The 20,170-nt window shown below is 43.1% G+C and overlaps 1 protein-coding gene across 3 annotated transcripts in view; it reads left to right on the forward strand.

The window, feature by feature from the left end:
* The window catches only part of ZMYND10 (zinc finger MYND-type containing 10), a 31,854-nt gene that overhangs the window by 3,891 nt on the left and 7,793 nt on the right, over positions 1 to 20,170 (forward strand). The window contains exons 2-9 of one of the 3 annotated variants that reach the window (XM_077325948.1): positions 1,058 to 1,166; positions 4,577 to 4,693; positions 5,502 to 5,555; positions 6,147 to 6,299; positions 8,849 to 8,937; positions 9,383 to 9,483; positions 10,166 to 10,338; positions 17,857 to 17,982. In XM_077325948.1, the coding sequence (XP_077182063.1) occupies positions 1,058 to 1,166; positions 4,577 to 4,693; positions 5,502 to 5,555; positions 6,147 to 6,299; positions 8,849 to 8,937; positions 9,383 to 9,483; positions 10,166 to 10,338; positions 17,857 to 17,982 (922 nt within the window). The remainder of the gene's footprint in view (positions 1 to 1,057; positions 1,167 to 4,576; positions 4,694 to 5,501; positions 5,556 to 6,146; positions 6,300 to 8,848; positions 8,938 to 9,382; positions 9,484 to 10,165; positions 10,339 to 17,856; positions 17,983 to 20,170) is intronic. The other 2 variants (XM_077325949.1, XM_077325950.1) reach the window with 2 other exon arrangements.

Raw genomic sequence — 20,170 nt, forward strand, 5'->3', positions numbered from 1 at the left:
ACAAGGCATATTGTTCACAATCAAGTAGCTTTGAAAAATATAGTTCCATTCAGTAGAGCAGTGGTCCGCAACCCCCAGTCCAGGGACTGGGACCGGTCCATGGTTCCTCCTCCTCCCCGGCTGCTGCCTCGGCGGCTGCCCTGCCACTCTTCCACCGGCTCACCTTTGGTGCTCTCCAGCGGCTGCCATGGCTGGGGCTCCCCCTCAGCATGGCACTGCGCAGCTGCTGCTGGCAGCACCCCCCAGTGGGCGTCGGGAAGTCAAGGGTGCCGGCAGGTAAGCAAGTGAAGCAGGGGCTGGGCCTCAGTAAAATTGTCAAGCATTGACCGGTCCCCAGTGATAAAAAGGATGGGGACCACTGCAGTAGAGCATAAAAGGAGAGAAGAGGTTAGGACAAGATGTCATAGTCCCATTGTATACGGCACTGGTCAGACCACACTTGGAGTACTGTGTGCAGTTCTGGAGGCCTCACTTCAAGAAGGACGTAGATAAAATTGAAAGGGTACAGAGGAGAGCGACGAAGATGATCTGGGGCCAAGGGACCAAGCCCTATGAAGATAGGTTGAGGGACTTGGGAATGTTCATCCTGGAGAAAAGGAGGTTGAGAGGGGATATGATAGCCCTCTTTAAGTATTTGAAAGGTTGTCACTTGGAGGAGGGCAGGATGCTGTTTCTGTTGGCTGCAGAGGAGAGGACACGCAGTAATGGGTTTAAACTTCAAGTACAACGATATAGGCTAGATATCAGGAAAAAGTTTTTCACAGTCAGAGTAGTTCAGCAGTGGAATAGGCTGCCTAAGGAGGTGGTGAGCTCCCCCTCACTGGCAGTCTTCAAGCAAAGGTTGGATACACACTTTTCTTGGATGCTTCAGGATGCTTAGGGCTAATCCTGCGTTGAGCAGGGGGTTGGACTAGATGGCCTGTATGGCCCCTTCCAACTCTATGATTCTATGATTCTAGGACAGACTGATATGGTAATATATACATTTCATGGATTGGAGAAGAAAGGGGACACTGGGTAAGGTCAGAGTACTAACTTCTCTCACTATACTTCCTAGGTGGTTTCGTCAGCATGAATATATTGAGAAGCTGAACATGCAGGCCCTACTGAGTGCTTCTGCTGGGCATGAACAGCTCCTTACTGAGCTTTTGGTGAACTATGCCAAGGTAATGATTGTATTCACATATTGCTCAGCATGTAAATTGTTTAGAACAGTGGTCCCCGAGCCACGGCCCAGTGCCGGGTCGTGAAGGCCTTGGCGCCAGGGCGCAGCTCCCTCTTCACGCCCCCCCTGCAGCGAGAAGCTCGCCAGGCCGCGAGCAAATCGGCCGCCGAAGTGGCCAATTAACTTGCGTCCCGGCAAGCTTCTTGCTTCAGGAGAGGAGGGAAGAGAAGCTTGCTGGGCCGCAAGCTAATCGGACGCTTCGGCAGGCGATTTCCTCGAGGCCCGGAGGGGCGGGGAGGAGCCGCGGCTGCTGGCATGCCGGCGGCGCAAACGCGCATGCGCGGACTTGCTGCACACGTGTGTTTGCATCCAACGGGGGCGCAAACGTGCACGCACAGCAGTTTTGCGCATGCACGCATGCGCAGCACTGCCGCGCTTGCTATTTTGTGCCCCCGCCAGACGCAAACGCACACGCGTGGCAAGTCCATGCATGCGCATTTGCACCGGGGCTGCCGCGCATGCGCAGGGCCCCGGGTCGCCCTCTCCCCCCACCCTGGCACAGCGGTCCGCAGCCGCCAAAAGGTTGCGGACTGCTGGTTTAGAAGATAGCAGACACTGTGTTCCATTAAATGATGTCTTATTTCATATTCTTGCTTAAGAACACATATTTCTATTGTACTATTTATATGCTTGGAAATGCACATGTTTATACACTTTTTCCCATTCTACCCATAAGCATGCTTCAGCAAATTAGAATAAGTCTTAAGCACAATTTGAGGACTGTGATTATGACTGAGTGTCAAACTGCATGGGATTTATGACAGGAGTGGGGTTGTGGTTCCTCAATGTGTTTTTTGCAGACAGGTGAGCATTGGAGAACATTTCCCAAGAGTGCTAGAACCTGTTTCAGCCAAGGAGCATGACATGGGGGAGGAGGAGCTTCTACTGTTTTTGCAAGCTGAAACAGCCAAAGGCCAGCATATTTGCCCCACTGTGAGACTCCATGTCATAGAATCATAGAATAATTATGTTTAACTATGTTTTAAATATTGAATCTAACATCTTAAAGTTTTTATGTTGTCAGATCTCTTAAAATTTTTATAGTATTCTTACTGTGTTTTTCTCTTTTTAAATTGTTTTAGTTTTTAATTGCATGTATTTGAATTTTGGTCTGAATTACCATAAATAAATATTGATTTAGAATCATAGAATCATAGATACATAGAATCATAGAGTTGGAAAGGACCTCATGGGCTATGTAGTCCAACCCCCTGTACTATGCAGTACACTCACAACCCTATCGCTCATCCACTGTAACCTGCCATCCCTTTGAGCCTTCACAGAATCAGCCTCTCCATCAGATGGCTATCTAGCCTCTGTTTAAAAATTTCCAAAGATGGAGAACCCACCACCTCCCGAGGAAGCCTGTAGTCAGTGCCCTGTATTCACTGCACATAGAGCCCATAGCGGAGCAAATTTGATTCCTTAATAGCCGTTTTAGCATGATAAAATGGCATGAGAGGGAATGCTTGAAGTCCCTCCGCCCTTTCATGTCATGCTCCTGAGCCAAATTGGGCCCCAGCATGCTTGCAAAGATTAGTACCCCAATGTCACATCTGTTGTCAAATCACAGGTAAAATGTACTTTGGCCTTAAAATTTAATCATTTAATCAACTGTTTAATCAAATAATTAACCCCCGATCAATTAATTGCTCTAACTAATAATCAACCCCTCAAACAACCCAGCTGACACAACTCCCCATATATACTACTCAATCCATGGAAACCAATTGCTTAACTAATAATTAACCCCCAAACAACCCAACTGGGACAACTTCTTGTTTGTACTATCCAATCCCTGAAATGAAATCCAACTTAAATAAGTGCCCCCCCCCCCACCTGGATGGGAGCCAACACACAATGTGCACGGCACCCTAATTAACAAACCAACATGAGACTGGGTAGCCCTAAGATGTCATAACTGGGGCCATCCATTTGGAATCAACCCAACTCATCTGAAACTGCCAAACCAAAGTCAACTAAACCCGAAACAATCTAAGCAAGAAGCCAGGGCACAAGAACCCTAGAAAACAAACAAATAGTAACCCAAGGGTTACCCTTGTGTCCACCGCAAGTAGGAACATAACACCAGACATGGACCACAACCATCGGGCATAATTAAAGGTAAAGTAACAACAAGGGGGTCAGGGATACCAATAATAAGGGGAAGAGGCAGAGACAGTGGTGGGAGGCAGGACAAAAAAAGGGACTTGAGATACAATTATGTTCAAACCCCTTCTAACCTCCGCCCTATCTCTCGGACCGCTAGGGTGGAGACGAAGGTGAACAAACCACCTCCGACACTGGTGCTGTGCAATGACAGGTTGATCAACAACAAAGCCTCCACTCTGCAAGCCTGTTTTGTAGAGCAGGGGGGAGACCTGGCATGTGTGATGGAAACCTAGACCATTTTTGGCACTGGGTTGAATGTGAATCCGGTCATGGCTATGACCACAGTCTGACCACTGTGCTGTGAAGACCCGGCTAAAGTTGTCATGCTCACCTGAGTGGGGCGCCAAGTGGATTTCAGCTCACCCACAGAGACTTATGAATGCTCTGTGGGACCCAATGCCTCCCAGCACTTCTCTAGATGGACTGGCCAGCAACTGGCATGACAATATGCTGGCCACCATTGATGAGATAGCTCCCAGATGTCCACTCCACCCCCGCCTTAAGCGAGCCCCCTGGTATACCAAGGAGTTACACTGGAAGAAACTGAAACTGAGATGACTAGAGCAAGTTTGGAGGAAGACACAACAAAGAATCAAGAGCATTTATATAATATAGATGAAAGCCTGTGAGATGGCGGTGAAGTCAGTGAAATGCAACTTTTACTCGACATGGATTGTGTCTGCACATTCACACCCAGCACAATTATTCAGGGTAGTCCAATCCCTCACTGCCCTAGATGAAGGATACCAAAACAATAGCCAATTGGATATTCGCAAGTCATTTCGCAGACAAAATCTGGACTCTCTGCCATGACCTCTCTCCAACTTTAGACACAGAAAGTGAACTAGAGGCCCCTTGGCTGTCCTTGGAGAAAACACTGAGTTACTTCAGACAACTCTCATTAGCTGGAGTGGACAGGATGCTAACAGCAACGAGGCCAACCAGTTGTACACTAGACCCATGCCCATCATGTCTCCTAAAAACAATGGACAGTCACTTTAAAACAGATACCTTGAGTAAAACTTTGTTGGTCTTAAAGGTGCCACTGGACTCTAAATTTGTTCTGCTGCTTCAGACCAACATGACTACCCACGAATCTCTCTCAAGCCCTCAGTTTTTCCTAGAATTTAACTTTTATTGTCCAAACATTTAAATCTGATAAATAATTTTTCTATCTAGATACCAACCCTTGTTGAGGAATTAATCACTGTGGAGATCTGGAAGCAGAAGATCTTCCCCATACTATGCAGACTGAAAGACTTCAAACCAAAAAGTACCTTTCCCATATACTTGGTGGTAAGTATGGAAAAGGGTGCAAGCATAAACCTGCACTGCACTACATTATGACTTTATGTGATCACTCTTCCTCTTATTCATCATAAAACCTATTGTTCTGCTCATGTAAGTTTATCCTGCAGTGTTTCAGATTTGGACCATGCCACTGAAAGCAACTGTGGTTGATAAAGCAAGTGCAATCCAGTGTTTGCTGGCTTGAATGTATGGTTTACCACAAATCTTGAAACAACTCACAGGATACAAATGGAGTGAAGGAAGACTGAGCTTACAAGACTGACCTTCTTCAACACTGATTTGGAGTTAGGTCAGAACAAAGCCTGCTGTATTATAAGAACTTCCTGGTAAGGTAGTACTGAGAAATGATGCTTCAACAGGCAAGCTTGGCCTGGTTTTGTCATGTATGTTCCTGAATTATCACTAAGAAGGTAACTTATACCATACTACTGTCTTTTTTTTTCTTTGCTGGGGGAATGGATTTCTGTGAGATCAGTTTTTTTCTTAAGCTTCCATACTGTCTGGCTTGGTATCCAGAGGGCTGCCCCTTATTTGGATGCAAGTGAAAGATACAGTATATTATTCTGAATATATAACATTCATTTATGCTTTAGATTCCCACTCACAATCTTGTGTTCTGATCGTAACAAACTCATGTTTTCATTTGTATCCCACCTGGTAGATTACATCAGAAACATGACACCACAACAGAAGCTATTTAATTTCTTGCCGTATCCTATTTTGTGTTCTGGTAATGCAGTGATTCTATTAAGCTCTATTTGCATAATGTATGTTTTATTGTATTCTTTCTTAGTTACATCATGAAGCCTCGATTATTAATCTTTTGGAGACAGTGTTTTTTCACAAAGTAAGTGGACCATTATGTGCATGACCGGAAACAATCCAAAACAATAACCTAGATCAGTGGTCCCCAACCTTTTTATCACCTGGCCAGTCTTGGCTTGACAATTTTACTGAGGACCGGGGGGGGGGGTAGTCTTTTGCTGAGGGACGTCGCTGCCGCCTGAGCCCTTGGTCCACTTGCTTTCCTGCTGGCGCCCCTGACTACCCGAAGCCCACTGGGGGGCGCTGCCAGCAGCATCTGCACAGTGCCATGCCAAGGGGGAGCCCCAGCCATGGCGGCCACTGGAGAGCACCAAAGGTGAGCCAGCAGCAGAGTGGCAGGGCAGCCCCCGAGGCAGCAGCCGGAGAGGAGGACGAGGAGGAGCCACGGCCCTGTACCAACCAATCCACAGACCGGTCCCGGTCCCCGGCCTGGGGGTTGGGGACTGCTGACCTAGATCACTGCAGATGAACTATGCGTTTTAATGGACTATATTAGAAGAGCCAGACAGATTTTCTGAGGAGTGACCAAAAGACTCCCTAAACCTTTACGTTGCAACCTTTTTGAAAAATGGTTTATATTCCTTCTGCAAATTAAGCATTTTTTATTGTACAGGAAATCTGTGAATCCGCAGAGGATACCATTCTGGACTTGATAGATTACAGCCATCGGAAATTGACCCTCCTAGCAGCTCAAAGTGCCTGTGGAAAGATACTACATGAGAAGAAGCCTCACCCTGAGGATCTTCAGAATGCTACATCAATGCAGGTGGCATGGGTTCCTATTTCCAGTTGGCCTCTTCATTCATTCATTCATTCATTCATTCATTCATTCATTCATTCATTCATTCATTCATTCATTCATTCATTCATTCTTTTTCTAGCCTGCCACACTCCATGGACTCAAGGCGGATTACAAATCATATAAACCCCATTAAAACCTCCCCATAAAATAAGCATAACCCAAATGGCGCCATAGTCCCATACCTCCCTCCCTACCCAGCAGCCATCCACCTCGGGGGGGGCGGGGGGATTGCGAGACGTAAATGCTTAGCCTGGGGGGGCCTCATAGATCTTATTCCTGGACTCAACCAAAGACCTGGCAGAAGAGCTCCATTTTACAGGCTCTGTGGAACTATGATAGCTTCATTATGGCCCTCAGCTCTCACAGGAGCTCATTCCACCAGGTTGGGACCAGCACCAGAAAGGCCCTGGCCTGGGTTGAGGCCAGGCATATCTTCCTAGGGCTAGGGACTTCCAAGAGATTAGTACCCACAGAGTGAAGTGCCCCGCAGGGGTCATAAGCAGAAAAGCAGTCTCTCAGATAGGCAGGCCCAAGCTGTGGATGACCTTAAAGGGCAAAAACAAAACCTTGAACCTGATCTGGGCCATAACTGATAGCCAATGCAGCTGCCTCAGCACAGGATGGATATGGGCCTTCCAAGGTGTCCTGGTGAGGACCCTAGCAGCTGCATTCTGCACCAGCTGGAGTTTCCAGGTCAAGGACAATGGTACGCCAGCACAGAGCAAGTTACAGAAGTCCTGTCTATATGTTGCATGGATCACTATGGCCAGACAGTCTGGTGGGAGGTAGGGTGCTAGTAGCCTCACTTGGTGCAGATGGTAAAACACCATGCGGGCTACTACCATGACGCAGGCCTCCATAGGAAGGGAGGCATCCAGTATCACCCCAAAATTCCTGGCAGTGGGCACGAAGTTAAGCTATGCCCCCGCCAGGGTGGGTAAACGCTCTTCCTGTCCTGCCGCTTTCCTCTTTTGGTTCAAAAAAACAAACTCTGGGCTATCCCAAGACTTTGAAACACCTACGGTGGGAAATCTGAATGGTTCTCGTTCACACAAATATTTAATTGGATCCAAAATACAGTGCAAAACATAGCCCCCATCACACTACTGTCTGAGCCTCATGTGATACTGCTGAGGGTGGGTGGGGTAGGGTGGAGGGGCCCTGGAAATCCTATCTGCAAAGATCCAAAGAATCCACGTTAGTTTCCAGAATGCATGCACTAATTTTTCATAGCCATAAGAGAGAAAAAGTCCTTGGGAAAATGCAGATGTTTTCCCAGAAGAGTTTCATCTCCACTGGGCATCTCTTCTTAACCTTGTGTCTTGCTCCAACTGAACAAACTGTTCTAATTATTATGTATCTGGCAGAATCTCTTCCTTGAAGCAATGCAACTTGCCCAATTTCAGGTTAACCTCCAACTGACTGCTTTATCCACAGCTATCCTTCCAGTGCTATACTTCATCATTCAAAGTTTATATTTTGTCAAGCCAATGTAATGCAAGGGTCAGAGTGTCAGATTAAAGGTAAAGGTAAAGGTATCCCCTGTGCAAGCACCGAGTCATGTCTGACCCTTGGGGTGACGCCCTCCAGCGTTTTCATGGCAGACTCAATACGGGGTGGTTTGCCAGTGCCTTCCCCAGTCATTACCGTTTACCCCCCCAGCAAGCTGGGTACTCATTTTACCGACCTCGGAAGGATGGAAGACTGAGTCAACCTTGAGCCGGCTGCTGGGATTGAACTCCCAGCCTCATGGGCAAAGCTTTCAGACGGCTGCCTTACCACTCTGCGCCACAAGAGGCTCTGAGTGTCAGATTAGGATCCTGTAAAAACCAGGCTAAATCCCCTGTCTGCCATGGAAGCTTGCTGGGTGACCTAGGACCAGCCATACACTTTCAGCCTCATAGGGTTGTGAGGGGGAAATGGGGGAGAGAAGAATGATGTATGCTACTTTGGATTCCCATTGTGGAGAAAGATGCTATATAAACGATGTAAATAAAAACAAATACTTTTATACTCATTCATTCTATGCTCAATCATGTCTCAATCCCCATCATGGCAGTAAGCTAGGGAAAAGAATGTATATTATCTGTCCTGCTTTCTCTTTCACTCGGAGAAGCAATTGCCAGGACTTTAGCATGACTAAGGATCTGAATAGCAAAACACACAGTTGTTCTACCAGATCATTTTGTAGTTATCTCTAAAGAAGATATATATAATTGAGTTCTAATTGTATGTTACTTTTTAATGTTATCAGTGACTCAGCTGTTTAAAAACAGAATTGAGACTGGGTTGCCAACCAATTCATTTCTCCTTATGCAATCTCCCTTCAAATCTTTTACCTTCTGATTATTAGAAACAGGACGTAGCTAGATGTATTGTTTACTTTGGCCTTGAGGAAGCCAACTTTAACAGACAGGGATCTCATCACAGGCACTTGACAACAGTGGTGCTTATGCCTTAGCAGTTCATCTGAAAAATCAAATCAGGCATTGTTTGACTATTTCTCCTTTCAGGAGTTAAAGAAGCAAGCAGAGATGATGGAGTTTGATATCTCATTGAAAGCCTTGTCTGTGCTCCGTTTCATCACAGATCAGATAGAGAGGTATGTTGACTATGTTCATAGAGGATGAAGGAAAAAGATTATTTTGTTTTACCTTGTTAGTCTCATCCTTTTAAAGGTTTTCAAGGCAACATTTCTGACTTAGTGGGTTAGTATATCACTAGGAGCTGAAGATTGGCATGAACATCATTACTAAAAATCTTGAATGTACCACAGTCTGAAGCAGGGTGACTTTCATGGGTCTTTTTGTGTTTTGGTCAGACTCACTAAAGCAAATGTGTGTACCAATCCTGATACACTGGGTATGGAAATATGGTTGTTTTACAAGTTTCTTCCCTTTTTGGTGACTGCAACCGAGGTCATAATTTTTGTCACTTGCATTTTGCATAAAGTCTTGAAGAATTAACTGCTGTATTGCATAAAAATGGTTTCCTCAGTGTATCTTCTTTTTTCTTTTCTTTCTTTTTTTTGCATTGTTCTTTGTTAGTTTGCCAGTAAGTGCAGTGACAAGAATGCTGAATACCCACAACTTTCCATGTCTTTTGGTGCAATTGGTAGAACATTGTCCATGGAGCTGCTTTGAAGAAGGTATAATGCCCCAGTCAAGACAGAATCAGTGTTTCCAACATCTAGTTGAGCCAGTGAATACTGCTATGGTTCCAGTTTCTTTGTTTAGCTGCAGGAAGATTGAGTTAAAGGAACTCTTGATATCTTTCCTTTGTTGGCTGTGAAGGTTGGATAATCTGCTGTTTGTGGACTGAGCTTGGGATGTCAGGATGGACTAATCACACTTTATTCCTTTCTGTCTCTGGACTGTCAGCATATTGAATGCCTGACATCATGTCCAATATGCCTTTTTAGTGAATCTTCCTTTACTAAATGCCTCAAGATGTACAATCTGTACCTCATTCCACATCCTGCTACCAGTTTTTCCTTATTAGTGTTCTTATTGCGCCTTTTTTGGCTTATGGTTTTTTGCATTTCTGCAAAAAATCAGGCCTCTCTTTATTATGGGTTCATTTTTCATGTTACTTCATTTCATGTTGATTTATTGCGTGTGCACGTGCAGGGGTTGGCCTCTTGCTTTTTCCTCTGCTGAACTTTGTTTTTAAAGAACACTCATGCAAAGATATAGATATAGATATAGATATAGATATAGATATAGATATAGATATAGATATAGATATAGATATAGATATAGATATAGATATAGATATAGATATAGATATAGATATAGATATAGATATAGATATAATATTGTTTTCCTTAGGGAAGCTGAAGAAGTATGAGAATGGGGGATGGTATGTGGTGCCTCATGAAGACCGCATGAAGATGACTAAATTGGAAGGACAAGTATGGATTGCACTCTACAACCTCCTCCTGAATGCAGAATGCCAGCGCAAGTACAATTTTGATAACTTCAATAAAAGCCAGCTGCTGAAGGTAAAGGGACTGAAGAGCATGCAGACTGGATATCCATTTTGTTTACAGCATTTACTTTTGAATACTTAGAGCTATAGTAGGAACCATGTTTAGGAATGAGCAGTGCTCAATCAGATAGTCTGCTATCACACCTGAGTCTTAATTACAGCTCTATTTGAGATATCAATCAATATTTATTCACGGTCATTCAGACCAAAACCCAAATACGTGCAGTTAAAACCAAGACAATCCAAAAAGCAGGAAAACTGCCAATACTATAAAAATGTTAAAAGTCTGACATCATAGTCAGTATTTAAAACATACTTTAAGTTACCAGTTTTTAAAAAAAATGGCTTTGTACTTATAAGGTTGGATCATAAATAATTTTTTGATCCATATACCGAGTACGCAATTTCATGGTGGCGGTGCAAAATTTAGCTGTGCAGAGAGTTGTTTGCTTATCTGCGTCTTGAAGCAGTACCTTGATTTTCTCCTTTGTGGAAGATCTCAGGTAAGTGTTCAGAATTGGCTGGATAAAGGTGCGTCTGATAGTGTCATAAATGGGGCAGAACAGAAACACATGTTCATCTGACTCTATCGATCCGCTGGCACAGGGACAGAGTCTCTGAGCAAGGGGTTTCTTTTGGTAGCGCCCCTCCAGCACGGCAGTGGGTAGAGTTGAGCATCTTGCTTGGGCGAAGGCCCTTCTATGGGTGATAAGTTCTAGGTCTGACAGGTATGGAGCTGGAACAAGCGTGTATCGGATCCTATCTGGACACAGAAATTCTGGTGTTTTGGCTAGATCCCTTTGCCGGCTGATGTCCTTGACCCTTTATTTAATTATGGATTTAGCTTGATCTTGCTGTATGAAGGCTAGCTGTTGTTCCATAAAGCCAAGCTGTGATAATTTGCATTTCACAGTTTTAGCCAAATTGGCTGAAAGTTGTCTCTTAAGATCAAGGCAGACAATCGCTTTGGGTCATAGGTTAGCTTCAGCCAATATAGGATCGATGACACATAGATCTTGTCTTCCACACTTTGCATACCTGTTTCCAATCTCACTCTAACATTTGATACGCACTTAGGGAGCTGGATGATCTTCCTTAGAAATATTGACTGCACCCTTTCCAGTAACATAACACTAGATGTTGGGGTTCCTGAGAAGGAGCCATAAAGCAGCTGAGAAAGTGTCTTGGCTTTGTAGAGCTCTAGGGCTGCTGGTACAAAGTATTTACCCTTGGTTCGATAGAATTTGAGAATGTTGTTAGCCGATCTTTGGGCTTGCTCAGCAGCATATTGACAGTGCGCAGTCCTAGCCCATGAAGATTGTACTACAATTCCCAGGTACTTGAATCTGTGAACTTCTTCAATTTTACAGTTGTCTAGTTTCCAAATTTTTGGTTTGGTCCTCTTGCCGAAAATCATGACCTTTGTTTTTTTGTAGTTTACTTGTAGTTGTTCTTCTTTACAGTAACCGCTAAGCCTCCTTAGCATTCTTTTGAGTCCTACTGCAGTTCTGGAAAGTAAAACTACGTCATCAGCATAAAGGAGAATAGGAATTGGACGATGGGCTAAACTAGGGGGATGAAATTCCTTGTCCTGGAATGAGTTAATTATACCATTAATGTAAATATTAAACAAAGTAGGAGCTAAGATGCAGCCTTGTCTAACTCCTTTAGTAACATTAATGGGATTGATAAGGTGGCCTTGGTTACTGCATCTGACCCTTATTGTTGTACCCTGGTATAATAATTTAATAAGGGCAAGAAGCCGTCTGTCAATAGAGGTGTTCTCCAATTTCTTCCAGAGGCGAGATCTAGAGATGGAATCAAAGGCCGCTTTAAAATCAACAAATACAGCGTAGAGAGCAGATTTTGCAGAGGTGTATTTTTCTGCTAAGTGTTGGATAGTCAAGCAGTGATCGATAGTGGAGGCACCTTCTCTGAAGCCAGCTTGTTCGGGCCCTATCAGCCCTTCCTGCTCGCTCCAACTCGAGAGTTTCTCTAGTAGGTGTTTGGCATATAATTTACTGGGAATACTCAATAAGCTGATAGGGCGATAGTTTGCTGGGTCACTTCGTTTGCCAGTCTTATATAAAGGTACAACCACTGCTGTCAGCCAACTACTGGGAATATGACCTGAGGAATTAATAGATGTAAAAAGAGTTGCTAATATTGGGCTCCACCATTCCTCATTATTCTTTAGAAGTTCAGAGGGGATCCCATCCAGCCCCGGGGCCTTGCCTCCCTTTAGCTGATTAATAAGTGATTTTACTTCATTTTGAGTGACTGGAGGCCACTCAGGAAGCCCCTCCAATGTGCCTGGTTGGTTCATTTCTGAAGAATCGTTATAAAGGTTTTGAAAGTGAGTAACCCACTTTTGTGGGGGGATGCATAGGTCAGTAGTCATTCTGCCACTTGACTTCACCCCTGAGGTCAGTTTCCAAAAGAGAGTGGTGTTCTTATTTTTCACAGACTGTATTAAGGACTGCCAGAGCTCAAGACTGTATTTTTTCTTCTTACGAGCTTTTTCTTAAGATTTAGAATTTGTAAAGGCTTGTTATTCAAAGACCCAGCTCCGTTTTCATTATACCGTTTGTAAGCGGCTGTTAGGTCTTTCTTTGATTTGATGCAGTCTTTATCGAACCAAGGTTTGCCAAAATAGCCCGTTGTCGGACTATGTGGGATGTTTTTTTTGGTTAGGACAGGCTTCAACTTGTCAGTGAGTTCAGCATACAAGGAAAGAAGGTTCTGGCAAGAACTGGGCACAAGAAGCTTCTTGCGCAGTTCCTTTAAGTTGTCCGAGACTAACATTCTTTTTACCGAATCATCTAGTTGCGGGGACCACCTTATCCGACAACCAGTGTTTTCCATTAGAGCAATTTGGGGAAAGTACGCAGGTTCATATTGGAAGTGTTGGTCAGGGGGAGAGAAATGAAGGAGAAGAGGGAGATGATCCCCTTCTAAGTATGGAAGCACTTGAAAGTCACTAACTGACCTGCCAAAAATTGCATCGGTCAGCATATAGTCAATAGTGCTAGCTCTTGTTCCTGCCAAGTATGTAAATTCTCCAGGGTGGTCTCCGGGTGTTGACCCGTTTAATACAGATAGGTTTAATTTATGAGCCATCGAGGCAAGTAGAACCCCCGCTTGGTTGGAGCGTTTATCTTTGGAAGCACGGGTAAGGAAGTGGCTTACTGCGCCCTCCTCATTGCTGATCCAAGTTATTTTGTGTTTGGTTCGCAAAGTTTGATCATTTGGTCCAATACGTGCATTTAAATCCCCTACGACCAAGACTCCTGCTGATGGATGATCCAGACTGGTATCAAGTATGTATTCTTCTAGAGCTTTCCAAGCAGCTTTGATGTCCATAACCCTCTTTTGGGGAGGGAGATAGACATTATAGATCAAAATTTTGCTGGCTCCCCAGTTTACCAGAATACCAAAAGCCAGATTGCTTAAAGGATTTAGGGGAGTGCATGTTGCCTTTAGTTTAGTGGATACCAAGAAACCCAAGCCACCTTTCAGTCTCCCAGGGCCTTGTCCTTGCGCTGCTTCCAGCTTGAAGGAGTAATATCCATCAAAATCGAGATCGGCTTTTGTCCACGTTTCCTGGAGAGCTATAATGTCACAGGGATGGTGTAAAAAGGGAATCTCTTCTATCCTATGGAGGACCCTAGACCAGCCAGCTATATTCCAAGATAATAGCTTAAGTGGGTTGGTTGGTCTGTGGGAGATGGGCCTATCTTGGCGTCAGGAGCTCGTAGAGTCCAGATCAATCAAAAGTGGTACCTGTCTACTTTCTCCTTCAAAGATAGATTGTGGATTTACTTGGTCGTGCCCTCCCGATTCATTCCGTTCTTGCAGCTCAAGCAGTTCTTGTGCCAAGTATTTTGGATTAGGCATAGATTGTACTTGCCTCTCCTGAAACACTTTGTGTAGGGCAGGAGGATCCAACTCCACTTCCTGGAGGAGCAACATTCCTTGGAGTTTAACTACTGATGGTTCCTGAATCATTTTGTCCTTAGGAGGAAGGGAGGGTTGTACTATAGATACTCCAGCAGCTTCTGCATCTGTTGGAGGTTTTGTTTCCTCCTGGTTTACTTCCATTTCTGAACAGTAAGATGTTTCCAGTGGGGGCATTGAGTCGAAAGATGCAGAAAGATGACTTCTTGCCGGTGAATCTTGATTCTGGTTTCCTCGTGCCCCACCTTTGTCATCTCCCGTTGTCACTTGATTGATGACTGTCCGGATTTTACTTCTTAACATTATTTGGCTCTTTTCCAAGCTTTTCTAGCTGTAGGTCTGGTCATGCTTTCGAAGAGCTTGGATACCTGGTTGTGAGCTTGCCTCTTTATTGTTTGTTTTGGTAAACAAGGTCATATGCCCAGAGCTATTTTGTAATTCTTTACCCTTTCTCATTGATGCCCTTGAAGTTGGTACCAAATTCATTGTCTCCTGTTGATTAGACTTTACTTTGCATAGAGGGGAACAAACAGAGTCTTTAAACACTCTGGTTAAGAAAATCTGGTACTTGACGAACAGTTCCCTCCTGCACGTAAGCATGGTTACAGTCCTGTTATGTCTGAATGTGATGACCAGCCTTTTATAAAAATTCTCACTTGGCAACCAGTGGAGGTTGTCTATATTAACCTCCATTATTTTGCATTGGAGAATTTGTGTCAAGGAATTAAGCACGGCTCTTTTAGAATTCCACTTATTGTAATTTACTCTGAGGTTTCCCACCAGAATAGCCAGCTGATTTCGTTGGAGCCTGCGAGTGTTTTTTGTATTATTGATATGCAATTGCAGGTTACTGGGAGGGAGCACTGAGGGAACGGTTTTCTGATTAGCATTTCCTTTGGGGAGGGTATCTTGAGATTTTGTTTTAACTTTTGGGTAATTTGCTTTCTCAACACTGTTCCTCTGTCCCTTTAAGTGGAATTCCTTAAGGTTGTATACTGCCTCCTTCAATTCAGTCAAATGAAGGTTTATTTGGTCAATTTTTGTAAACAAATTAACTACTGTCTCAGTTATCAGAATTGATTGTTTAAAAAGGAGCTCAAAGTTACTTGCCTGCTTGTTGAGATAATTATTAGGTTGATCAGCTAAAATGTTAATTGCTTAGTCAGTGGGGCCAACATGAATTGGCCAACATGAATTGGAGAGATTCTAAATTGAGGGCACTCTTGGGGGAGGTGTTGGTTCCTTAGATCTGGTGTGTTACTTAATAGAAAAAAATGTAAAGAAAAATGTTGAGAATGGTATTTTCTAGCAATGTGTGATAGCTTTTATACTTCCTTTGCTATCTTAAAGAAACCCATGTTGAGGATTTGGTAATTTACAACTGAGGAATCAGTGCAAATTAGATGAATAATCAGTGGTCAACCCTGTAATGTGATTAATTAAACTCCGTGGGGCATACTTCCAGATAAGGGCACTGAATAACCCTAGACTTGAATTCTTCAATGATTCTTAGGGATTTTTCATAGCACTATGTGGTCACTACACAATATTCCCACAACTAGCTTCTCAGTGATAATAGTGCAGTAATCACTTCATCTATGAAAGATAAGATGAATAACCTTGTTGCAGAAAAGATCAGTATGCTGTAGGAAAATTGCTATCCTGCTGTTTAATTGGTTTTAAACTAATTAAACATGTACTGCTGTGTAGAAACATTAATACAGTGGATATACAGATTTCAAAGGTTTTTTTAAAATTGTAAAAGGATTAAAGAAAAGGCACATGTATTGAGAAAAGATTTATGTTGTAATGCAAACAGGTACAACCACATTTTACACAAAAAATCACAAAGATGATGAATGTGAATCTGAGAATATATAGTTACAAAACACTACACTGTGAATACTTCAAAACTGTTTTGCATCAAAGATACTATCTTGGAAGAAAAAAATGCACACTGTGCAAAATGAATAACAGCACTAAACTTTTGGAATTTTATTGAGGAAATTGTTTATACAGGAAGATCTCAGACTGAAAAACCATGCATACAGTGAACTTCAAAGCTGTTTTTCTCTTTTTTCCCACGTCTCAGGATTAAGACTGGCCAACAGTGTGCAGGTGTACAGCAGATTTCCACAGATATAAGTCTTGCTCAGGAGCTGACATAATTGGGCAACTTTTGGGGGGTCTTGGGAGGGCTCTCCACTGCCCCCAACTCACCACTATGCAGCATATTGTACGTGTCAAAGCAGCTAGACCTTTCTTCCCTGAACCTCCTCCCTCTCTTAATAGGCAAAGATAGGCAAATAACTCTTTGCACAGCTAAATTTTGCACTGCCGCCATGAAATTGCGTACTATGTATGTGGATCAGAAAATTTGTCTCTGATCCAATTTCAAAAGTACAAAGAGCCAATTGTCACTGGCAACTTAAACTATGTTTTAAATATTGAATCTAACATCTTAAAGTTTTTATATTGTCAGATCTTTTAAAATTTTTATACTATTTTTACTGTTTTTTCTCTTTTTAAATTGTTTTAGTTTTTAATTGCATGTATTTGAATTTTGGTCTGAATGACCATAAATACCGTATTTGCCGGCGTATAAGACGACTGGGCATATAAGACGACCCCCCAACATTTCCACTCAAAATATAGAGTTTGTTACATTACATTACAGTACTATGGGCCACTATGGGCAGCTATGTCTATCCCAACTGAAGTGCACCTGGCATATAGGACGACCCCCCCCCACTTGGAGGCATGTTTTTCAGGGGGGGAAGTAGTCTTATACGCCAGCAAATACTGTAAATATTGATTTGATTGATTTGATTTGATATATGTGTAACTGCTGGTGTGGTGGTGGTGGTGGTGGCAATGTCACTCCTTTTCTTTCCTCTGTTGTCATAGAGCAAGTGGCAGCTGGTTGCAGCTGTATTAGGGATATTTACTGGCCTGAGAAAGGCAGGCATTCAGATAGGTTGGTGTGAAGTGACAGCAGCTGTTTCTCCAGTTTCCAGTTCCACTCAAAGAGGCATCTAAATGAATGGCAGCGGCACTTGGGAGTAGATGCTGCCAGTTGTTCACTTGCATCTCTCCCTCTGGGCAAGGGGAAAGTGATCTCCCTAAAGAGATCAGTGGCAGATAAATGAGTGGACAAGTAAGTAGTGGTGATCCTTGTTCCTGAGTACAGTTGCCACTGGCTAGTTTGCCCAGATGGTTGAGCAACAGAGTGGCAGCATCAGGTGAGAGTAGACATTGCTGCTGCTCTCTTTTATCCAAACTCTCAAGGCAGTGAAATTGTCTGATAGCCAGACTCTTGGTTCAGCTGGAAGCAAAAGGGCTATAAATTTGTCCCTTTGTGCACAGAGCGATGATGGTTACAAGCTTCCCACAGCTCTCTCAACTGATAGCATTATTCCAAATATGGTAAACTTTTACTTCTTATATTGTTTATTGAGCAGTGGATACTGGCTAACGCCAAATTCATCTTTTTGCTTAAGCAGCAAAAAGTATGAGTCAAACTGTAAAGCTGTTTCATTTTACCCTTCATATTTAACATAATTTCTGAATTTAGCTCCGTGCCTTCCTGACTGATGTCGTCATTGACCAGTTCCCCAATCTTTTGGACATGCAGAGATTTTTGAGCCATCTGGCAGTGACAGACCCTGGTCCACCTAAGAAGGATCTTATACTAGAGCAGGTATACCCAACATGACCTTAACCAGTTCATTCTTACCTTTTTCTCAATTCTACTTCATTTTAAATTGAATAGCCACTCCACAATAGCCATTCACACCAAAGTTTCTGGAAAGAGTACATCCAATATTGGGGTAAAATAATTAGAAAGTACATGCATTAAAAGGGCATTAATCTTGACTGTGCAACTTTGGTACATACTTGTATTGATATGAGGCTTCTGCTGTGGTATTCCCCACTCCCATCAGCAGGTCCATCTCCATGACACAAGATTCAGATTCTAGCTAACTAATGCTATAATTCCATCCCTCCCTCCTTTGCTTTTGGGGGGGGGCAGGGGGAGCCGGGGGGAGCCTTCCCTTTCTAGCTTCAGAGTTTTCATATCATTTGCAACAACAAAAGAATAGTCAGGCTTTCCAACTAGTATAATGTCAGTCATCATAAGATTTGTGCAACAGATAATGAGATTATAATCATTTCTCAACTGTCAGATCAGAAAACTGAAGCTTTGTACGGTGCTCTTTAATCAGCATCCTGTATAAAGCAGCATCTGTATGGCTTATGTTATTGTCAGCTGTAGATACTTAGATCTAAGCAGTGTATATTTAGAATTAAGGATTCTCTATCATATTCTGGTTGCCTTGGAGTTCCTGAGCTGAGAGGGGGTTGCAACAAGCAGAAATTAGCTAATTTTAGTTCATTCATAATAGAATTGAGGTGGTGACATGGTCATGGTTTTGTAGCATACAGAACTCATTTTTCAGGCAGGAACACAAATAGTTGACATATTTAGGGAACCCTGTAGTCTGATGATTTAAAGTTACATTTCTGTCTAATGATAGCTTGACAGCAATTGGATATCAATGACAGCTATGAATTATTCATCTGTGAATGTATAAATATCTAGAAAAAAATATTAAGAAAATCCAGCTGCTCTTTTAGACCAACTTTATTTTCAAAGGATGAACTTTCATCTGTTATTATTTCATCTGATGCTAGGGAAACTGTTAGTTGCAAGCTACAGAAATCACTTGGTGGAATGCTGTGTAAGAACTCTTAAAAGTGTGAGCACTAATAAGAATGAAACAGGTGGAAGTCAAGGTACAAAAACAGTGCTTCTTTCAGCTTTTATAATGTGAGAAATAACTGGAATCTCTGTTTAGCCCTTGACTGACATAAATTTCTGAATAAATTCAGGAGTAGTAAGTGTGCTAACCTCTCCATTCCATCAGAGACCTCAGAGCAGCAGTCCTCAAACTCCTGTATATTGGAGAACACAGATCAGGATTCAGAAATGTGAGTGCGTCAACAGGGATTCCAGTATCTTAAAGTAGGAGCAGAAAGTAACATTGTTTTTTGGACCCTGACCTCCTCCATGCATAATCTTTGTTATGAGTGTCCTGTTAAGGAGTCTTGCATAGACATTCCACAATAGCTTGCTGAAGTTAACAGCTAAGAAATCCACTACTCTAATGAAGTTGATAATAGCCAATGGAAGCTCAGTCTGTGTAAATAGAAACATTAGTTTAAAATATGCAGTTAGATTAATTAGATTCTTAATATTCCTAATAGAATCAGGATTACAGGATTTGAGAGGTTCTGTAGGTAAAGAGAGCCATTTTAGCGTATTGGTTAGGAGAGCAGACTTCTAATCTGGCGAGCCGGGTTTGATTCTGCGCTCCCCCACATGCAGCCAGCTGGGTGACCTTGGGCTTGCCAGGGCTCTGATAAAACTGTTCTGACCGGGCAGTGATATCAGGGCTCTCTCAGCCTCACCCACCTCACACCGTGTCTGTTGTGGGGAGAGGAAAGGGAAGGAGATTGTAAGCCGCTTTGAGCCTCCGGGTAGAGAAAAGCGGCATATAAGAATCAATTCTTCTTCTTCTTTATATTTTTGGCAGATATGAGCATTATTCTCTGTACCAAACATTTAGAGTCAAAGTGCTCTCAAGTGGCAACTGACCTGTGGCGATCCCATAAGCTTTTCAAGGCAGGAGATACTCAGAGGTGATTTGCTGTAGCTTGCCTCTGCACAGGGATCCTGGACTTCATTAGTGGTTTCCCATGCAAATACTAACTGGGGCTGACCCTGCTTAGCTTCTGAGATGTGACCACATTGGGCTAGCCTGGGCAAATGCAGGTCATGACAGGCAAATGTACGGAAGCCATAGAGAAATGAGGCGCATGAATTG

The sequence above is a fragment of the Paroedura picta genome, chromosome 3, assembly GCF_049243985.1.
Source record: "Paroedura picta isolate Pp20150507F chromosome 3, Ppicta_v3.0, whole genome shotgun sequence".
Taxonomy (NCBI): domain Eukaryota; kingdom Metazoa; phylum Chordata; class Lepidosauria; order Squamata; family Gekkonidae; genus Paroedura; species Paroedura picta.